The sequence below is a fragment of the Narcine bancroftii genome, chromosome 5 (assembly GCF_036971445.1).
Source record: "Narcine bancroftii isolate sNarBan1 chromosome 5, sNarBan1.hap1, whole genome shotgun sequence".
NCBI lineage: Eukaryota > Metazoa > Chordata > Chondrichthyes > Torpediniformes > Narcinidae > Narcine > Narcine bancroftii.
The window spans coordinates 191,222,446-191,237,861 of NC_091473.1; the positions used below are offsets into that span (position 1 = coordinate 191,222,446).

The following is a 15,416-nucleotide window of genomic DNA, read 5'->3' on the forward strand; positions in this document are numbered from 1 at the left end:
TCGAGGGGAGATGAGAGGGGATGGGGTGTCGAGGGGAGATGAGGGGATGGGGTGTCGAGGGGAGATGAGAGGGGATGGGGTGTCGAGGGGAGATGAGAGGGGATGGGGTGTCGAGGGGAGATGAGAGGGGATGGGGTGTCGAGGGGAGATGAGAGGGGATGGGGTGTCGAGGGGAGATGAGAGGGGATGGGGTGTCGAGGGGAGATGAGAGGGGATGGGGTGTCGAGGGGAGATGAGAGGGGATGGGGTGTCGAGGGGAGATGAGAGGGGATGGGGTGTCGAGGGGAGATGAGAGGGGATGGGGTGTCGAGGGGAGATGAGAGGGGATGGGGTGTCGAGGGGAGATGAGAGGGGATGGGGTGTCGAGGGGAGATGAGAGGGGATGGGGTGTCGAGGGGAGATGAGAGGGGATGGGGTGTCGAGGGGAGATGAGAGGGGATGGGGTGTCGAGGGGAGATGAGAGGGGATGGGGTGTCGAGGGGAGATGAGAGGGGATGGGGTGTCGAGGGGAGATGAGAGGGGATGGGGTGTCGAGGGGAGATGAGAGGGGATGGGGTGTCGAGGGGAGATGAGAGGGGATGGGGTGTCGAGGGGAGATGAGAGGGGATGGGGTGTCGAGGGGAGATGAGAGGGGATGGGGTGTCGAGGGGAGATGAGAGGGGATGGGGTGTCGAGGGGAGATGAGAGGGGATGGGGTGTCGAGGGGAGATGAGAGGGGATGGGGTGTCGAGGGGAGATGAGAGGGGATGGGGTGTCGAGGGGAGATGAGAGGGGGTGGGGTGTCGAGGGGAGATGGGGAGAGGGGGTGGGGTGTAGACGGGAGGTGAGGAGAGGGGGTGAGTGGTGTGGAGGTGAGGAGAGAGGGTGGGTGGTGTAGAGGAGAGGTGAGGGGATGGGGTGTAGAGGGGAGATGAGGGGATGAGAATGGGGCAGTGGGGAGATGGGAGAGGATGAGATGGATGGGGGAGGTGAGGAGAGGGGATGGGGTGTAGAGGGGAGATGAGAGGGGGATGGGGTGCAGAGGGGAAGGATCTTGGAGTCTGTGCGGGAGCTGCTCTACGATGAGGAGATGTGGGATAATGCAGTGCTTCTCAACCGTTTCTTCCCACTCACGCAAGGCTTCCCTGACCATCCTTTGGCATCTGATGCCAGAGGTTAGTAAGGAATTACATAAGCTGGGGGGAAATAAAAGTTGAGAACCATTGATTGAGGAGAATGAGAGAGGGTCCAGGGGATTTGTGGGAGGTCAGAGAATGAGGAGAGTCTCAGGGAATTGAGAATGGGGGATCTGGGGGGGAATGAGGTGGATCTAGAAAGAGGGGGTTCTGGAGAATGGGGGGATCGAGGAGAATGAGGGGAGATCCAGGAGATTAAGGGAGATCTGGGGGATCGAGGAGAATGGGGGAGGTCTAGTGGAATGAGGGGGTTGAGGCAAATGAGGGGGCTCAGGGGAATGGGAGGTCTAAGGGAATGAGTTGGGGTCTTGATGAATGAGGGGGGTCTATGTGTGGGGGGGAGGAATCTCATAGAAACCTTTTGAATGTTGGAAAGCGTGGACTTGGGCATTTTGGGCTCCATATTCAAGAACAGACATGCTGAGGGTTCAGAGAAATGCCAGGTATGAAAGGGTTATCATATGATCAGCATTTGACAGGTCTTGGCCTGTACTCATTGGAGTTGGGGGTGGGGGGGGATCTCATTGGAGCATTCTGAATAGTGGAAGTTGTGGACAGAGCCGATGCAGAAAGGTTGGGAAAGTCGAAAAGAGGGCACAGCTTCAGGATTGATGGGCGTTTGGTGAGAACAAAGGAATTCCTTCAGCCAGATGGCAATGAATTTATTGCCACAGGCAGTTGTGGAGGCCAAGTCATTGGGTGTATTTAAGGCAGAGATTGAATAGATTCTTCATTATCCGAGGCATCAAAGGTTATGGGGAGAGGGCTGGGCATTGGGGCTGAGTGGGGAAAATGGATCAGCTCCTGGTTTAATGATGGGACAGACTTGATGGGCTGAATGGGCCTGTTCCTATGACTTCTGGTGGTGCAAGACCGCAGTTTTGACTCGAAACGTTCCTTTTCTCCTACTGATCCAGCCGAGCTCCTCCAGATTGTGTTTCATTGCAGATTCCAGCAACTGTGGTCTGGTGCACCTCCAAAGCTGGGGTGGAGCTTTTCAGAGAGAGGTGAGGGGGAAGGATGGGGTGAAGAGACCGGAGAAGAGGGAATCCGGGTGGAGGGAGTGTAGAGGAGGTTTGGGAAATGGAGGAGAAAGGGGAGGGGGAGAGCAGAGGTGATGGATGATATAGAGAGGTCATGAATGGGATGGGCAGGAGTTTCTTGAAGGGGTTGGATAAGATGGAAAGAGATGTAAGGTGAAGGGCCTGGAATTGGGGGGATGAGTGGAAGGTGGGATGTAGGGAGAATGGGGCAGAGGCATTTGGCATGGTGAGGAGGAATTGAGTGGGGCTGCAGACATGAGAGAATCAGAATTTATTGACATGAATTTGTCACAAAATTTGAGGTTTTGCAGCAGTATCACAGGTTTGAAATTACAATAAATTATCTATTTTAATACATAAATAATTTTGGGTTGAAGGAAAAAAAAGTGAGGAGATCTGATGGTGGAGGGGAAGAAATCGTCCTTGTGCCACTGGGCACTTGCCTTCAAGCTCCTGGACCTCCTTCCCGATGGTAGCAGTGAAGAGGGCAAGGGGGGGGGGGGGTCCCTGAAGATAGAGGCTGCTTTCTCGAGACACCACCTCTTGTAGAAGTCTCCGATGGAGTGGTGACCGTGCTGGCGCTGGCCGAGTTCACAACTCTCCATGGCTTTCTCCTGTCCTGTGCATTGGCACCTCCGCACCAGTGATGTAATCGGTCAGAACGCTCTCCACCTGTAGTGATTTGGTCACGTACCAAATCTCCTCACGAAGTATAGGCGCTGGCGAGCCTTCTTGGTGTTTGCTTCGACGTGAGGGCCCCAGGATAGATCTTCAGTGATATTGAAGTTAGGTCAATCTGAAGTTAGGACACACAAGATCAGAGAGCGCCTGGGTTCATATCAACTTTGACGGTGCTCGTTCTGAAATAAAGAACTAGCTTTTCACTTTGAACTGTTGAATTCAATATTGAGTTAAAAGGGCTGGTGGATGGAATCGCATTTGCTTTGGGCATCGGTGGAAGAAAGAGTGAAGAAGAAAAATGATGGCAATAAGACTGAGAATTAAACTGAGAAGGATATGGAAGGCTGAGGTAGCACACATTGGGATGGAACAGCGATGTTCCACAGACCAGTAACCCATACTGTGCTTGGTATCATCAGTGTAGAGTGCATTGTGAGTACTGAATTCAGAACTTGTGTGTCTGATCTTGTGTGTCCTAACTTCAGATTGACCTAACTTTCGCCCCTTTCGCCCTCAATGTTATGCTGATCCATATATACCTAAACCCTCTTATCCCATAACCCTCTATTTTTCTTTCATCCATGTGCCTGTTTAAGAGTCTCTGAAATGCCTCTAATGTTTCAGCCTCCACCCCCACCCCTGGCAACACATCCCAGGCTCCTATAACTCTCTGTAAAAAAAAACTTCCCTCCTTCACATTGTCTCCTGGTGTTTGCTGCTTCCGTCCTGGGGGAAAAAAGGGCCGGGCACCCACCTTATCGATGCCTCTTAGAATCTTGTCGGCCTCTCATCCTTCTTCACCCCAAAGGGAAAAGCCTTCTTGCCTCATAAGACATATTTTCCAAAGCAGGTGAATCTCCTCTGCACCCTCTTCACAGCTTCCACATCCTTCCTGTAATGAGGTGACCAGAACTGAACACCGTACTCCAAGTGTGGAGATTTGTGGAATGGCAACATCACCTCACGAGTCCTGAACTCAAGCCTTTCCCCCCCTGACTAATGATGTCCAGCAGCCCGTGGGCCTTCTTAACCTAATGACCTGAGAGATCTGTGGATTTGGACCCCAACGATCCTCTGTTCTTCCCCACTGTTAGGTATCCTCTTCCCCACTGTTAGGTATCCGACCATTAACCCTGCCTTCCAAAATGCATCGCTTCACATTTATCCAGGTTGATGTCCATCTGCCTCTTTTCTGCCCAACCCGCCATCCTGTTGTAGCTTACAGGATCTTCATGTCATCCACAAGCTTACTGACTCACTTCTTCATTCAGGTTATTTATAAATAATCAAAGAGCGGGGGTGGGGGAGTCCCAGGACTGGTCCCTGCAGAACCCCACTAGTTGCTGATTGGAAGCAGTGCTGACTCACCTGGGTCACTGGATGGTGGGACAGGGAGGAGTGAAAGGATCTTTAGTCATGTATCAAATCTCCTCATGAAGCATAGGCACTGGCAAGCCTTCTTGGTGTTTGCATCAATGTGGAGGCCCCAGGATAGATCTTCAGTGATATTGAAGGTGCATGGGGATTTGCTATGTCCCTTCTGAAATCAACCTTCTGCATTCTTTCCTGCAGTTGACCATGTTGGACCTGTTGAGCACCCAGTACGACTCCTTTCTCTTCTGGAGGACTCCCATCCCTGTCATCGACCTGGCCGAAATCGAGACTTTGCTGCCGAGCATCGGGAAGGCCGGCCGCGGGGTTCAGACACCGGAGGCCAGAGGCCCAACCTGCCAGGGCGTGTCAGAGGAGGAGGCCATCTTGGCTGAGTACAACTCCTTCAACTTCTGGAGAGCCCCAATCGCGAGCTTCAATGGAGACGAGCTGGAACTGCTTTAGGCCCTCTGCAATTGGTTGATTGCACGCTGCGAGCATTTTTATAAATTTTCCTGTACCAATAGTTTCAATTACTTTAGCCTTCCATCTCCAATCAGAATATTCTGTGGGGAGTAAAAGTGAATTTTCAGTTGCCGCGGCCTCCATCTCACCATTGGACTGCAATTATTTTACCTCCCTTATCGAACGATACTGTAGTCTGTTCACTAATTTGAAAGCACCATCTCACTTGTCCCATTTTCTAGATTTTCAAAAATCCCCCTTCAAATGTTTGACCAATTTCCCTTCAACAGCAAATGATGAAACTGTCCCCACTGCTTAATCGTTCACTTCTCTCTCTCTTGTTATCTATGCAGTAAATAGAGGCCCCATTCATTAAGGATGCATCAGATACAAACATGAGAAATAGCCAAGGGGTCGGCCATCTGGCCCCAATCACCATTCAATGTGATCATGGCTGATCTCATGATCTTAATTTTAAATTCAGGCATACAGCACGGTAACAGGCCCTTCCAGCGCATGAGCCCAATTCATCTATAAACCCTGTATGGTTTCGAAGGATGGGAGGAAACTGGAGCACCCAGAGGAAACCTACCAAGACATGGGGAGAATATACAGACATACTGCCTTACAGACAGTGCCAGGTTTGAACCCCGGCCTGCATTAGCCCTCGTACCTGATCAATGTATGAATGAGCAAATATAGATACTGTGTTTTTTGAAAGTGTGACTGGAATTACATCTTTATTTAACTGTTTATTGTTTTTTTTGTAAATATTTAACTTGAGGTAACTGTGGAACAGACAAGACTCTCTGATTCTGACAAGCCCGAGAGTGGATGTGGGCCACCAGCTCACTCAACCAGGGTATCAGGTGGACAGGGAAGCAGGAACCCGAGTCCGTGGGCTCCTCGGAAGTCAATCGATTTCGGCCGCCATTATCTGTAACTCAAAGAGTCGACCATCAACCCCCCCCCCCCCCCCTCCCCACTTCTGTTCAACCAGCATTCACGGCGCCTCATCTAATGCAAGCCAATGCTAACTGCTACATACCTTATAGACAGCACTGGGTTCTAACCTGGGCCACTGTAATCATGTCGCGATAACCGTTTCTATTAATTCCACTACTATTCAAAAATCTGCCTGTGCCTTCAAGCACCTTTCTGAGCTCCAGTGCAACACAAGACATGTCAGCACTTTTTTAAAAACTGGTTTCTGCAGAAGAGCTTTATGAACCAAGATGATTCCAGGGTTGAGGGGGTTGGCCTATGAGGAGAGACTGAGTCGTCTGGGACCGCACTCACTGGAATTTAGAGTGCGAGGTGATCTTACCGAAATGTATAAAATTATGAAAGGCTTAGATAAGATCGAGGTAGGCAGGTTATTTCCATTGGCGAGGGAGAGGAGAATGAGGAAACATAGCCTCAAGATCCAGGGTAGTAGATTTAGGACAGAGATGAGGGGGAACTGCTTTTCCCAGAGAGTGGGAAATCGGTGGAATTCACTGCCTGTTGAAGCAGTGGAGGTGACCTCAGGAAGTATATTGAAGACAAGGTGGGATAGATTTTTTACATAGGGGAGTTGAGGGATATGGAGAAGACAGGCAGGTAGAGGCGAGCCATGATCTCATTGAACGACGGGCTGAATGGTCGCCTCCTGCTCCCATTTCTTATGTTCTTTCTGACATCTTCTGCAACACCTCTCCCTCTCTGGGCCAGAGCACCCTTTAATTCGCACACTGCAGTCCTGAATGGCTTCTGTCACTGCGAGGCAGCTCAGGAGATTGCTCCCCCCACCCCCACAAGTGACACTGGCTTCTTGTACTGCGTCCAAGAAAGCAAGTTTTTTGGCTAACTGACAGTAGCTCCAGGCGGCCGCTCACCCCACCCTGTCACCATAACTACACGGGACACAGCTGCAATCTTGCAGGGTGTGCTTCACGACAGTAAGAGTTTGCCACGACTGGAGAACCCATTGTTGTATCAACCACAGCTACAGTGCCCGTGGTTTCCTTCGGTCCCCTGATGTGGTTCTTTTTTTCGGTAATTATTGCAAGTTGGAGTAGTTAACAATAGCCCGCTATCATCGGTGCCCTCACAAGGCTGGGGAATGGAGTTGAGCAGAGGAAGGTAGTGTGCGTGCAGGCCTGGGATAAAGGGCATGATGATAAAGACCGGGGAGATCGGATCAACCAGGTCTGCCACCCTGTCTAAAGTTTAGTTTCTGGAGCATGATTCCTGCATCCAGTCTGCTGGATTCAGAGTTAAAAATAAAATGTGAATTTTTACACTGTTAAATCAGGGGATTCATACCTGATCAGTGTATGAATGAGCAAATATGGATAGTGTGTTTTTTGAAAGTGTGACTGGAATTACATCTTTATTTAACTATTTATTGTTTTTTTTTGTAAATATTTAACTTAAGGTAACTGTGGAACAGACAAGACTCTCCGATTCTGACAAGCCCGAGAGTGGGATGTGGGCCACCAGCTCACTCAGCCAGGGTATCAGGTGGACAGGGAAGGAGGAACCCGAGTCCGTGGGCTCCTCGGAAGTCGATCGATTTTGGCCGCCATTATCTGTAATGCAAGGAGTCGACCATCCACCCCCCCCCCACTTCTGTTCAACCAGCATTCATGGCGCCTCATCTAATGCTGACAGCTCCTGGGGTCACTTTACAGTTCCCGAGGTCGGAGATGCAGGTGCAGTAGCGCTACCTGCCCCCCCCCACCCCCCATGTAGTTTGCTGCATATTCTGGGACAGAGAGGGTGGAGAGTAAACTAGGGGAGAGTTTTTATTTGGAGAGATTTTCAGCAAACAAACTCTTTAAATTTGAGAAGAATGTAAGTCGTATTTAAATGGCTCGAGAACTTGGAGGCAGAGGATCTTTCCCAATTGAAATATCTGGGACCAGAAATTGGTCTACGATGGATGGCCCAGAGGTCAGTCAATTTTGGGAAGTTTCTACTACAGGACTTTAGGAGGACCATTCACCGAGTATGTTCAAGAAAATTCAATACTGCCTTTGGACCGAAGAAAGATGAGAGGAGACGTAAAGGTCGACAAGATTCTGAGGCTTAGATAAGGCAGACAGCCAGCACTTTTTTCCCAGGGCGGGAATAGCAAACACTAGGGGACATCTGTACAAAGTGAAGGGAGGAAAGTTTAGGGGAGACATGAGGGGTAGGTTTTTTTTAAACAGAAGGTGGTGGGGGTCTGGAATGTGTTGCCGGTGTTGGAGGCTGGAACATTTAGTGGCATTTCATAGACTCAGGCACGTGGATGAAAAGAAAATGGAGGGTTGTGAGGTAGGGTGTAAATAGGTCAGTGCAACATTGTAGCTCAAGGGGCCTGTCCTGTGCCCAGAGAATGCCTATAGTGATGGAAGGGTGATAATCTGGCCGAACGCTTGCGACCAGTGGCGCTCCACAGGGATTGGTGGGGGAACCTGCTCGTTTACGATATACACAAATCAACCGAATTTGAAAATTCCTGGGGAGGTTTACAGGTGACCCCAAGATTGATGGTGCCATGGACAAAGTTGAGGGCTCTCAATGGTTACAACTGGTTACAGAGAGGGGAGAAAAATGGCGGATGAGGTTCCATCCAGACTCGTGCGAGGTGGCATACTTTGTAAGGGCAACGTGGCAGGAACCTGGGGGGGTGGAAAGGAGGGTCCAGGGTCGTAAAAGTGTCCGCAAGGCAGATGGGATGGAAAGAAGGCGTAATGATACTCTTGCCTTCATTGGACAGGCCATGGAATACAAACGTACTCAATTCAAGCCACAGCTATACAAGACTTTGGCCACACGTGGGAGTAGGATGGGAAAATCCGGTTGCCTTTGGAAATGATGCAGGATGTTGCCTGCTTGAGAGGGTTTGAGATATGGAGGGAGGTTGGACAAATGTGGTTGTTTTCTCTCCAGTGTCAGAGTCCAAGGGGAGACCAGGTAGTTTATAAAATCATAAGGAGGCATTGATAGGGTAACCAGTGATTTGCATTCTTTTTCCCACCACCTCAATACCAAACATCTGGTCTATGCTCAGTAAGGGATGGTGATATGTGAGTGGGAAGAAAAAGGCTGAGAACTGGGGTAGACAGTCAGTCTTTTCCGCAGGGTACCAGTATCGTGTTTAAGGTGGGGTTATGCAGAGGGAATTTTTTAAAAAAGGAAATCCAGGGCAGGTTAACGCAATGCTGTTACAGTGCTTGCAACCCAGGTTCGAATCCCACATTCTCCTTAAGGAGTTTGTACGCTCTCCCCGTGTTTGCGTGGGTTTCCTCCTGGTGCCTCCCAAAACGTACCGGTTAATTGGACGGCATGGGCTGGAAGGACCTGTTACCGTGCTGTACGTCTATATTTTTAAAAAATCTGGTGGTTTTCTCTGGACCGGCAGAGCCCAAGGGGAGACCAGCTAGATTGTAAAATCATGAGGGGCATTGATAGGGTAAAACTAGGTCAGGGTATGTGGGAAGCATTTTGTTTTAAGAAAACTGTAGCTGCCTGGAACAGGTTCTTGGGATTTGTGGTGGAAGCAGATAATTCACATTCAAAAGGGTTTTCGACCCTGGCATGGGAAATTGGGCGAAAGGGCCTGTTTCAATGCTGCATACACACAGGATGGGGGAAACAGGGAGATATGTATCATTTGCAGGCAGCAGTCTGGGTTCGGTTTGGAAATCAGGTTCAGGCTTCACAGTACCGTGCTGAAAATGAAAAAAAGTGCTGCAAATACTCAGTTGATAAATGGTCTCCGCCCAATGGAAACAAGCCCTTTGGTCCATCTGGTCTATGCCAAACTAGTCCTATAGACCTGCATGCAGACCCCTCCCATTACCTTCCCCCATATCCAAGGGATCATCAAACACAACTCCATTGTCCTTTGACTCCAATTCTCAGCAAGCAGCGGTTGAAAAATTATTTTGTTAAATTCTACCAATGTATCCCTTGCAGTCCAAATAACCATAGATGCTTCATGCGAATGTTAACAGGTCAATAAACTGAACTCGTTCAACAAAGCAATGCACTGGTGTGTGTTTCTGTCATTATTTTGTATTGATGCTGTTAAAATTGCTTTGATTGCAACGGCGAGGAATGTTTACTCATTTTATCCTGTCCATTCAATGGAAACACGCTAGTTAACAGGTACTCATGGTCAAACTCTCTTGGGATTATTTATTCCCCTCAATTTAGATTTTGTTTTGCCAGACTCCATGGGAACAGAAGGTAATTCAGCCTCTCAAATCTTCTTTCAATGAGATCATGGCTGTCCGGAGGTGAATTCAGGCTCAATTTAACATTTAAGAAGACTTTGGACAGTTACATGAATGGGAGGGGTATGGAGGCCTATGGACTGGGTGCAGGGACTAGAATAATAGTTCAAAACAGACTAGAGGGGCTGAAGGGCCTATTGGTGTGCTTTAATGTTCTATGGTTCTACGACAGGGTGAAGCCAAACTTGAAGTATTGTGTGCATTTCTGGTCACTGAACTGCAGGAAAGATGTCAATAAGATAGAGTGCAGAGATTTACTAGGATGTTGCACAGACTTGAGGAACTTAGTTACAGGAAAAAGTTAAACAGGTTAGGACTTTATTCCCTGGAGCGTAGAAGAATGAGGGGAGATTTGATAGAGATATTTAAAATTATGAGGGAAGAGACAGAGAATATGAAGGGTGGGTGAGGAAACCAGAGAACATGAGTTAAGGTATAGGGGAACATTGGGGAAACCTTGTTTAGGGTAACATAGGGAAATTTTTTTAGGTGGAACATTGGGGGAAAGGCAGACGAAAATTGGGGAAAATTTTTAGGATACGTGGGGGGGGGGAAGGCAGATGAATATTGGGAAAAATTTTTTAGGGGGACATTGGGGGAAAAGGCAGATGATCTTAGGGTATGGATTAGCATGTGGGATTATGACATTATTGCTATGTGACACTTGGTTCAGGACTGGCAGCTCAGTGTTCTATTGTTTCAGATGTGATAGAGGGGGAGGGATAAAATGGGGAGGAGTGGCATCACAGCTGTGCATAGACAGGACAGCCCAGAGGGCTCATCTACAGAGGTCACATGGGTGGAGCTGAGGAACGGGAAAGGTGTGACCACACTGATAGGGTTGTATTACAGACTGCCCAATAGTCAGAGAGAATTGGAGAAGCAAATCTGTAGAGATAGCAGACCGAACTGGGAAAGTGGGAAGGGGTCAAACCCCTCCTCCCATCCCTCACCGCGGGAGCTACGGCCTCTCCTCCCATCCCTCACATCCCTCACCCCAGGAGCTACGGCCTCTCCTCCCATCCCTCACCCCAGGGGCTATGGCCTCTCCCCCATTCCTCACCCTGGTGGGCTCCTGCCTCTCCCCCTATTCCCGCCCCCATGCCAGCTTCAGGGACCTATTTCTCCCCTGGCCCCCCAGTCTCCCCAACTGCCTTGGGTATCCATGGTCTCCCCTCTCCTTGTCCCAGTCCCCACCATCTCCAGGTCCCCAATCCTCGCCATCCCCACCTTTTCCCATCCACTACCTCCCCCCAGTCCTCTCTAACCCCAGCCCCTGTTCTCTCCCCTCCTCCCCATCCACTTCACCTGCTTCTGGGACCCTTCCCCCCTACCTCCCTGGCCACCCCTCCCCTCATCCCCCCAAGGACCCCCTCTCCCCTCCTCTTCACAGGACCCCCTCTCCCCTCCTCTTCACAGGACCCCCTCTCCCCTCCTCTTCACAGGACCCCCTCTCCCCTCATCTACCCAAGAACCCCTCTCCCCTCCTCCCACCAGGACCCCCTCCCCTCATCCACCCCCCAGGAGCTCGTCTCCCCACAGCCCCTCCCCCCCAGGACCCCCTCTGCCCTCATCCCCATTTCTCCCCGGGTCTCTCCCCCCCTCGCCCCGGGTCTCTCCCCCCCCCTCGCCCCGGGACTCTCCCCCCCCCTCGCCCCGGGACTCTCCCCCCCCCCCTCGCCCCGGGACTCTCCCCCCCCTCGCCCCGGGACTCTCTCCCCCCCCTCGCCCCGGGTCTCTCTCCCCCCCCTCGCCCCGGGTCTCTCTCCCCCCCCTCGCCCCGGGTCTCTCTCCCCCCCCTCGCCCCGGGTCTCTCCCCCCCTCGCCCCGGGTCTCTCCCCCCCCTCGCCCCGGGTCTCTCCCCCCCCCCCTCGCCCCGGGTCTCTCCCCCCCCCCCTCGCCCCGGGTCTCTCTCTCCCCCCCCCCTCGCCCCGGGTCTCTCTCTCCCCCCCCCCTCGCCCCGGGTCTCTCTCTCCCCCCCCCCCTCGCCCCGGGTCTCTCTCTCCCCCCCCCCTCGCCCCGGGTCTCTCTCTCCCCCCCCCTCGCCCCGGGTCTCTCTCTCCCCCCCCCCTCGCCCCGGGTCTCCCTCTCCCCCCCCCCCGCCGCCGACGCCGCCGCTCTGACACCTCCGCGCCCGGCCCTACTTTCTCCGCCGCATCACCCCCTACCCTCGGGTCGGGCGACGCCTACGAGTAAAACGAGTCCCGGAAATCGAACTCTTTCCACCCCCCCCACCCCATCACCCCCTTCCCCTAGGGGACCCGTCCCCATCGCTCGACGCGTGGAGTCTGGGCAGGGGGGGAGGGAGACACCGGGCCGAGGGTGACACCGGGCAGAGGGTCGCCGCTTCACCCAGCCCCGTCGGTCCGACAGCCGCCTTACCGCCCCTTCCGCCGGATGTACCGCTCCGCCCTGCCGTCCACTTCCGGCCGCGCTAAGCCGCCATCTTGGGCGCCTTTTGTGTGTTTTTTTAAAAAAACAAGATGTTTTGAGAAGTTCCGTCGGCGGCGGGACCCGAGGGGGGTAAACGGAGGGAGCGGCCGCCGGTGGCCGGCAGCGGGAGCGGGGCCGCGGCGCCGCGGAGGTGAGTGAGGAGCGGCGGCGAGCGGGGTGGTTGCCAGGTTCCGCCACCGGATGTGGAAGTCGAGTCGCTGCGGATCCCGCGACTTCCCCCGGAACCGCCGCCAGGCCTCGGTTTCCGGTCTTAGGCCCCGCCGCTAGGCCCCGGTTTCCGGTCCCGCGTCCGGTTTCCGGTCCCGGGCCCCGCCGCTAGGCCCCGGGTTCCGGTCTCGGGCATGATTTCCGGTCCAGCTGCCTTCCACGCTAAACCAGGCCCGGGACCCCTCTCTCCGTCCAGTTCCCCTCCGGGACTCTTTTCCCTCTCCAATCCCGGGGCCGGGACTCCTCTCCCCTCCAATCCCGGGCCGGTTGCCCTCTGCCCTCCAATCTCGGGCCGGTTCCCCCCTCCCCTCCAATCCCTGGCTTGGACACCTTTCCCCTCCAATCGCGGGCTGGTTTCCCCCTCTCTCCTCCAACCCCGACTTGGGACCCCCCCCACCTTTCTCCCATTGATTTCAGGGGCCCCCACCTTCCCCCCTCCCCCAGGCTCTGGACCCCCCCCCTCTTCCTCCCCCTTGCTAAAGACCCCCTCACTCCTCTTTCACACCCCCTAACTCAGGACCCCCACCCTTCCACGCTGGACTCCCCTGACCTCCCTCCACTTCTTCCACCCTGACACGAGGACCCTCTTCACACCCACACATGTCCTCTAGAACCAGACCTCCCCTTCTCTGGGAATCTCTCCTTGTCTGCACTCAGTGACCCCCTCCCTCCATTACTGGTTCCAATAATCTGGGAATGTGAATTCCTCCCTCCTGCACCAAGGCCTGAACCACGTATCAATCCCACCTCTCCTGATCTACTTGAGGCATATAATATCCTGAGATGTTTGTAAATTTGTTTATAATGTTATAAATATGGCCTTGCCTTGTTTTTTTTTAACCTCTGTCATTGGTAGCTGTGTGCAGAATGCCCTGAAGGCACTCTCAGACATGTTTGACCCTTGGACTTGTGAGGCAGAGTACAATCTGGGAGACTCCTTTGCTCTGTCCAAACTGTACCGCACATATAACAGGACCCTTCAGCCTTTCTAGTCTGTGCCAAACTATCTTTCTGCCTAGTTCCACTGACCTGCACCCAGTCCATAGCCCTCCATTCCTCTCCTATCCACGTACCTGTCCAAATTCTTCAATGTTAAAATTGAGCCCGCATTCGCCACTTTAGCTGGCAGCTCGTTCCACACTCCCATCACTCTCTGTGTGAAGAAATTGCCCCTCATGTTCCTCCTAAACTATTCCCCTTTCATCTTTAACCCATGTCCTCTGGTCTGTATCATGCCTCCCCTTATTTAGTCTTGCCTATCCCCCTCATAATTTTAAGTACCTCTATCAAATCTCTTCTATGGCCCAGGGAATAAACTTATTTAACCTTTCCTTGTAACTCAGTCCCTGAAGTCCGGGCAACATCCTAGTAAATCTTCTCTGCACTCGCATTCTTTCATCGTCTCCGATATCTTTCCTTAGTTCAGTGATGAAAACTGCACACAATACTCCAAATTTGACCTCACCAATGTCTTGTACAACTTGACCATCACATCGCACCTCCTGTACTCAATACTTTGAATTATGAAGGGCCAACGTGCCAAAAGCTCTCTTTACGCTCCTATCCCCCTGTGACGCCATTTTCAGGGCATTATGTATTTCTATATTCCCAGATCCCTCTGTTCTACCGCACTCCTCAGTGCCCCACACCCTTTACCGTGTACTGACCTCCTGCAAGACCATACCCCTCGCATCCATGTACCTGTCCAATTTTTTTATTAAATGTCAAAATTGACCCTGCATTTATCAACTCGGCTCGTTCCCACCATTCTCTGCGTGAAGGAGTTCCCCTTTCACCCTTAACCCTCTAGTTCTTGTCTCATCCAAACACAGTGTAAAAAGCCGACCTACATTTACTCTGTCTATCCCCCTCATAATTTTAAAAACCTCGATCAAATCTCCCCTAATTTTTCTACGCTCCAGGGAATAAAGTCCTAACCTGTTTAACCTTTCCCTGTAACTCAGTCCCCAAAGTCCGGGAAACGTCCTAGTAAATCTTCTCTGCCCTCTTTCTATCGTATTGATATATTTCCTGTAGTTCGGTGACCAGAACTGCACACAATGCTCCAAATTTGGCCTCACCAATGTCTTATACAACTTGACCATCACATCCCAACTCAATTCTGATTGATGAAGGCCAAGGTCCCAAAAGCTCTCTTTATGCCCCTGTGATGCCACTGTCAGGGAATGATGTATCTGTATTCCCAGGTCCCACTGTTCGACTGCAATCCCTCTCTTGCTCTATGTCTATTTGTAAAACCTCGGTTCCTGTTTCTTTGTGAAAAGGACATTCAATGAGTTACGAATGTTTAACCTTGGAAATCTCAGTTCTTGTATTTTCTTTTATTCCTTCTTTTTAAAATATTTTTATTGATTTGGTAGAGAGAAATCTTACACATTAGATACCATCTAGATATTAGTTACATAACATTTATAGAAAACAACACAGACTATGAATCATAAGTGGTTTATACATTGTACACGATGCTCGAATAAAGGATGGCAGAAAGTCCCACCTCATATTCTAATATTGTGAAATATCCATTGCTAGATAACTTAATGTGACTAATCTCTTCTAAACGAAAATAGAAAAATATTGGGAAAAGATTCCCAGAACTGCCCTGTGAGGTCCCAGAGCTGCCCCATGTGGTGCTCAGAACCGCCCCATGAGATGCCCGGAGTTGCCCCATGAGGTGCTGGAACTGTCCTGTGAGTAACCCAGATCTGCCCCATGAGATGCTTGGAGCCGCC

The 15,416-nt window shown here is 51.5% G+C and overlaps 2 protein-coding genes and 1 long non-coding RNA gene across 8 annotated transcripts in view; 2 read left to right on the forward strand and 1 right to left on the reverse strand.

Annotated features, from left to right (window-relative positions):
- Window positions 1-5,488, forward strand: part of mllt11 (MLLT11 transcription factor 7 cofactor) — a 26,198-nt gene extending 20,710 nt beyond the window's left edge. For 4 of the 5 annotated variants that reach the window (XM_069940397.1, XM_069940398.1, XM_069940396.1 and 1 more), the window contains one exon: window positions 4,472-5,488. In XM_069940397.1, the coding sequence (XP_069796498.1) occupies window positions 4,478-4,735 (258 nt within the window). In that variant the 5' untranslated portion in view covers window positions 4,472-4,477 and the 3' untranslated portion in view covers window positions 4,736-5,488. Of the gene's footprint in view, window positions 1-2,123; window positions 2,183-4,471 lie in introns of all 5 variants that reach the window. The other variant, XM_069940395.1, reaches the window with a different exon arrangement.
- On the reverse strand, window positions 2,497-12,891 carry LOC138764456 (uncharacterized). Of its 2 annotated transcripts, none has more exons than XR_011358165.1 (3): window positions 12,388-12,891; window positions 3,654-4,836; window positions 2,497-3,014 (listed from the first exon to the last, which is right to left on the reverse strand). It is a non-coding gene; the product is annotated as an uncharacterized lncRNA (long non-coding RNA). The 2 variants fall into 2 exon arrangements; XR_011358166.1 differs by having other exon boundaries at window positions 2,497-3,791; window positions 4,268-4,836; window positions 12,388-12,889.
- The window catches only part of gabpb2b (GA binding protein transcription factor subunit beta 2b), a 44,076-nt gene continuing 41,055 nt past the window's right edge, over window positions 12,396-15,416 (forward strand). Inside the window, exon 1 of the mRNA XM_069940380.1 lies at window positions 12,396-12,589. The gene's annotated coding sequence lies outside the window, so the exon portion shown is untranslated. The remainder of the gene's footprint in view (window positions 12,590-15,416) is intronic.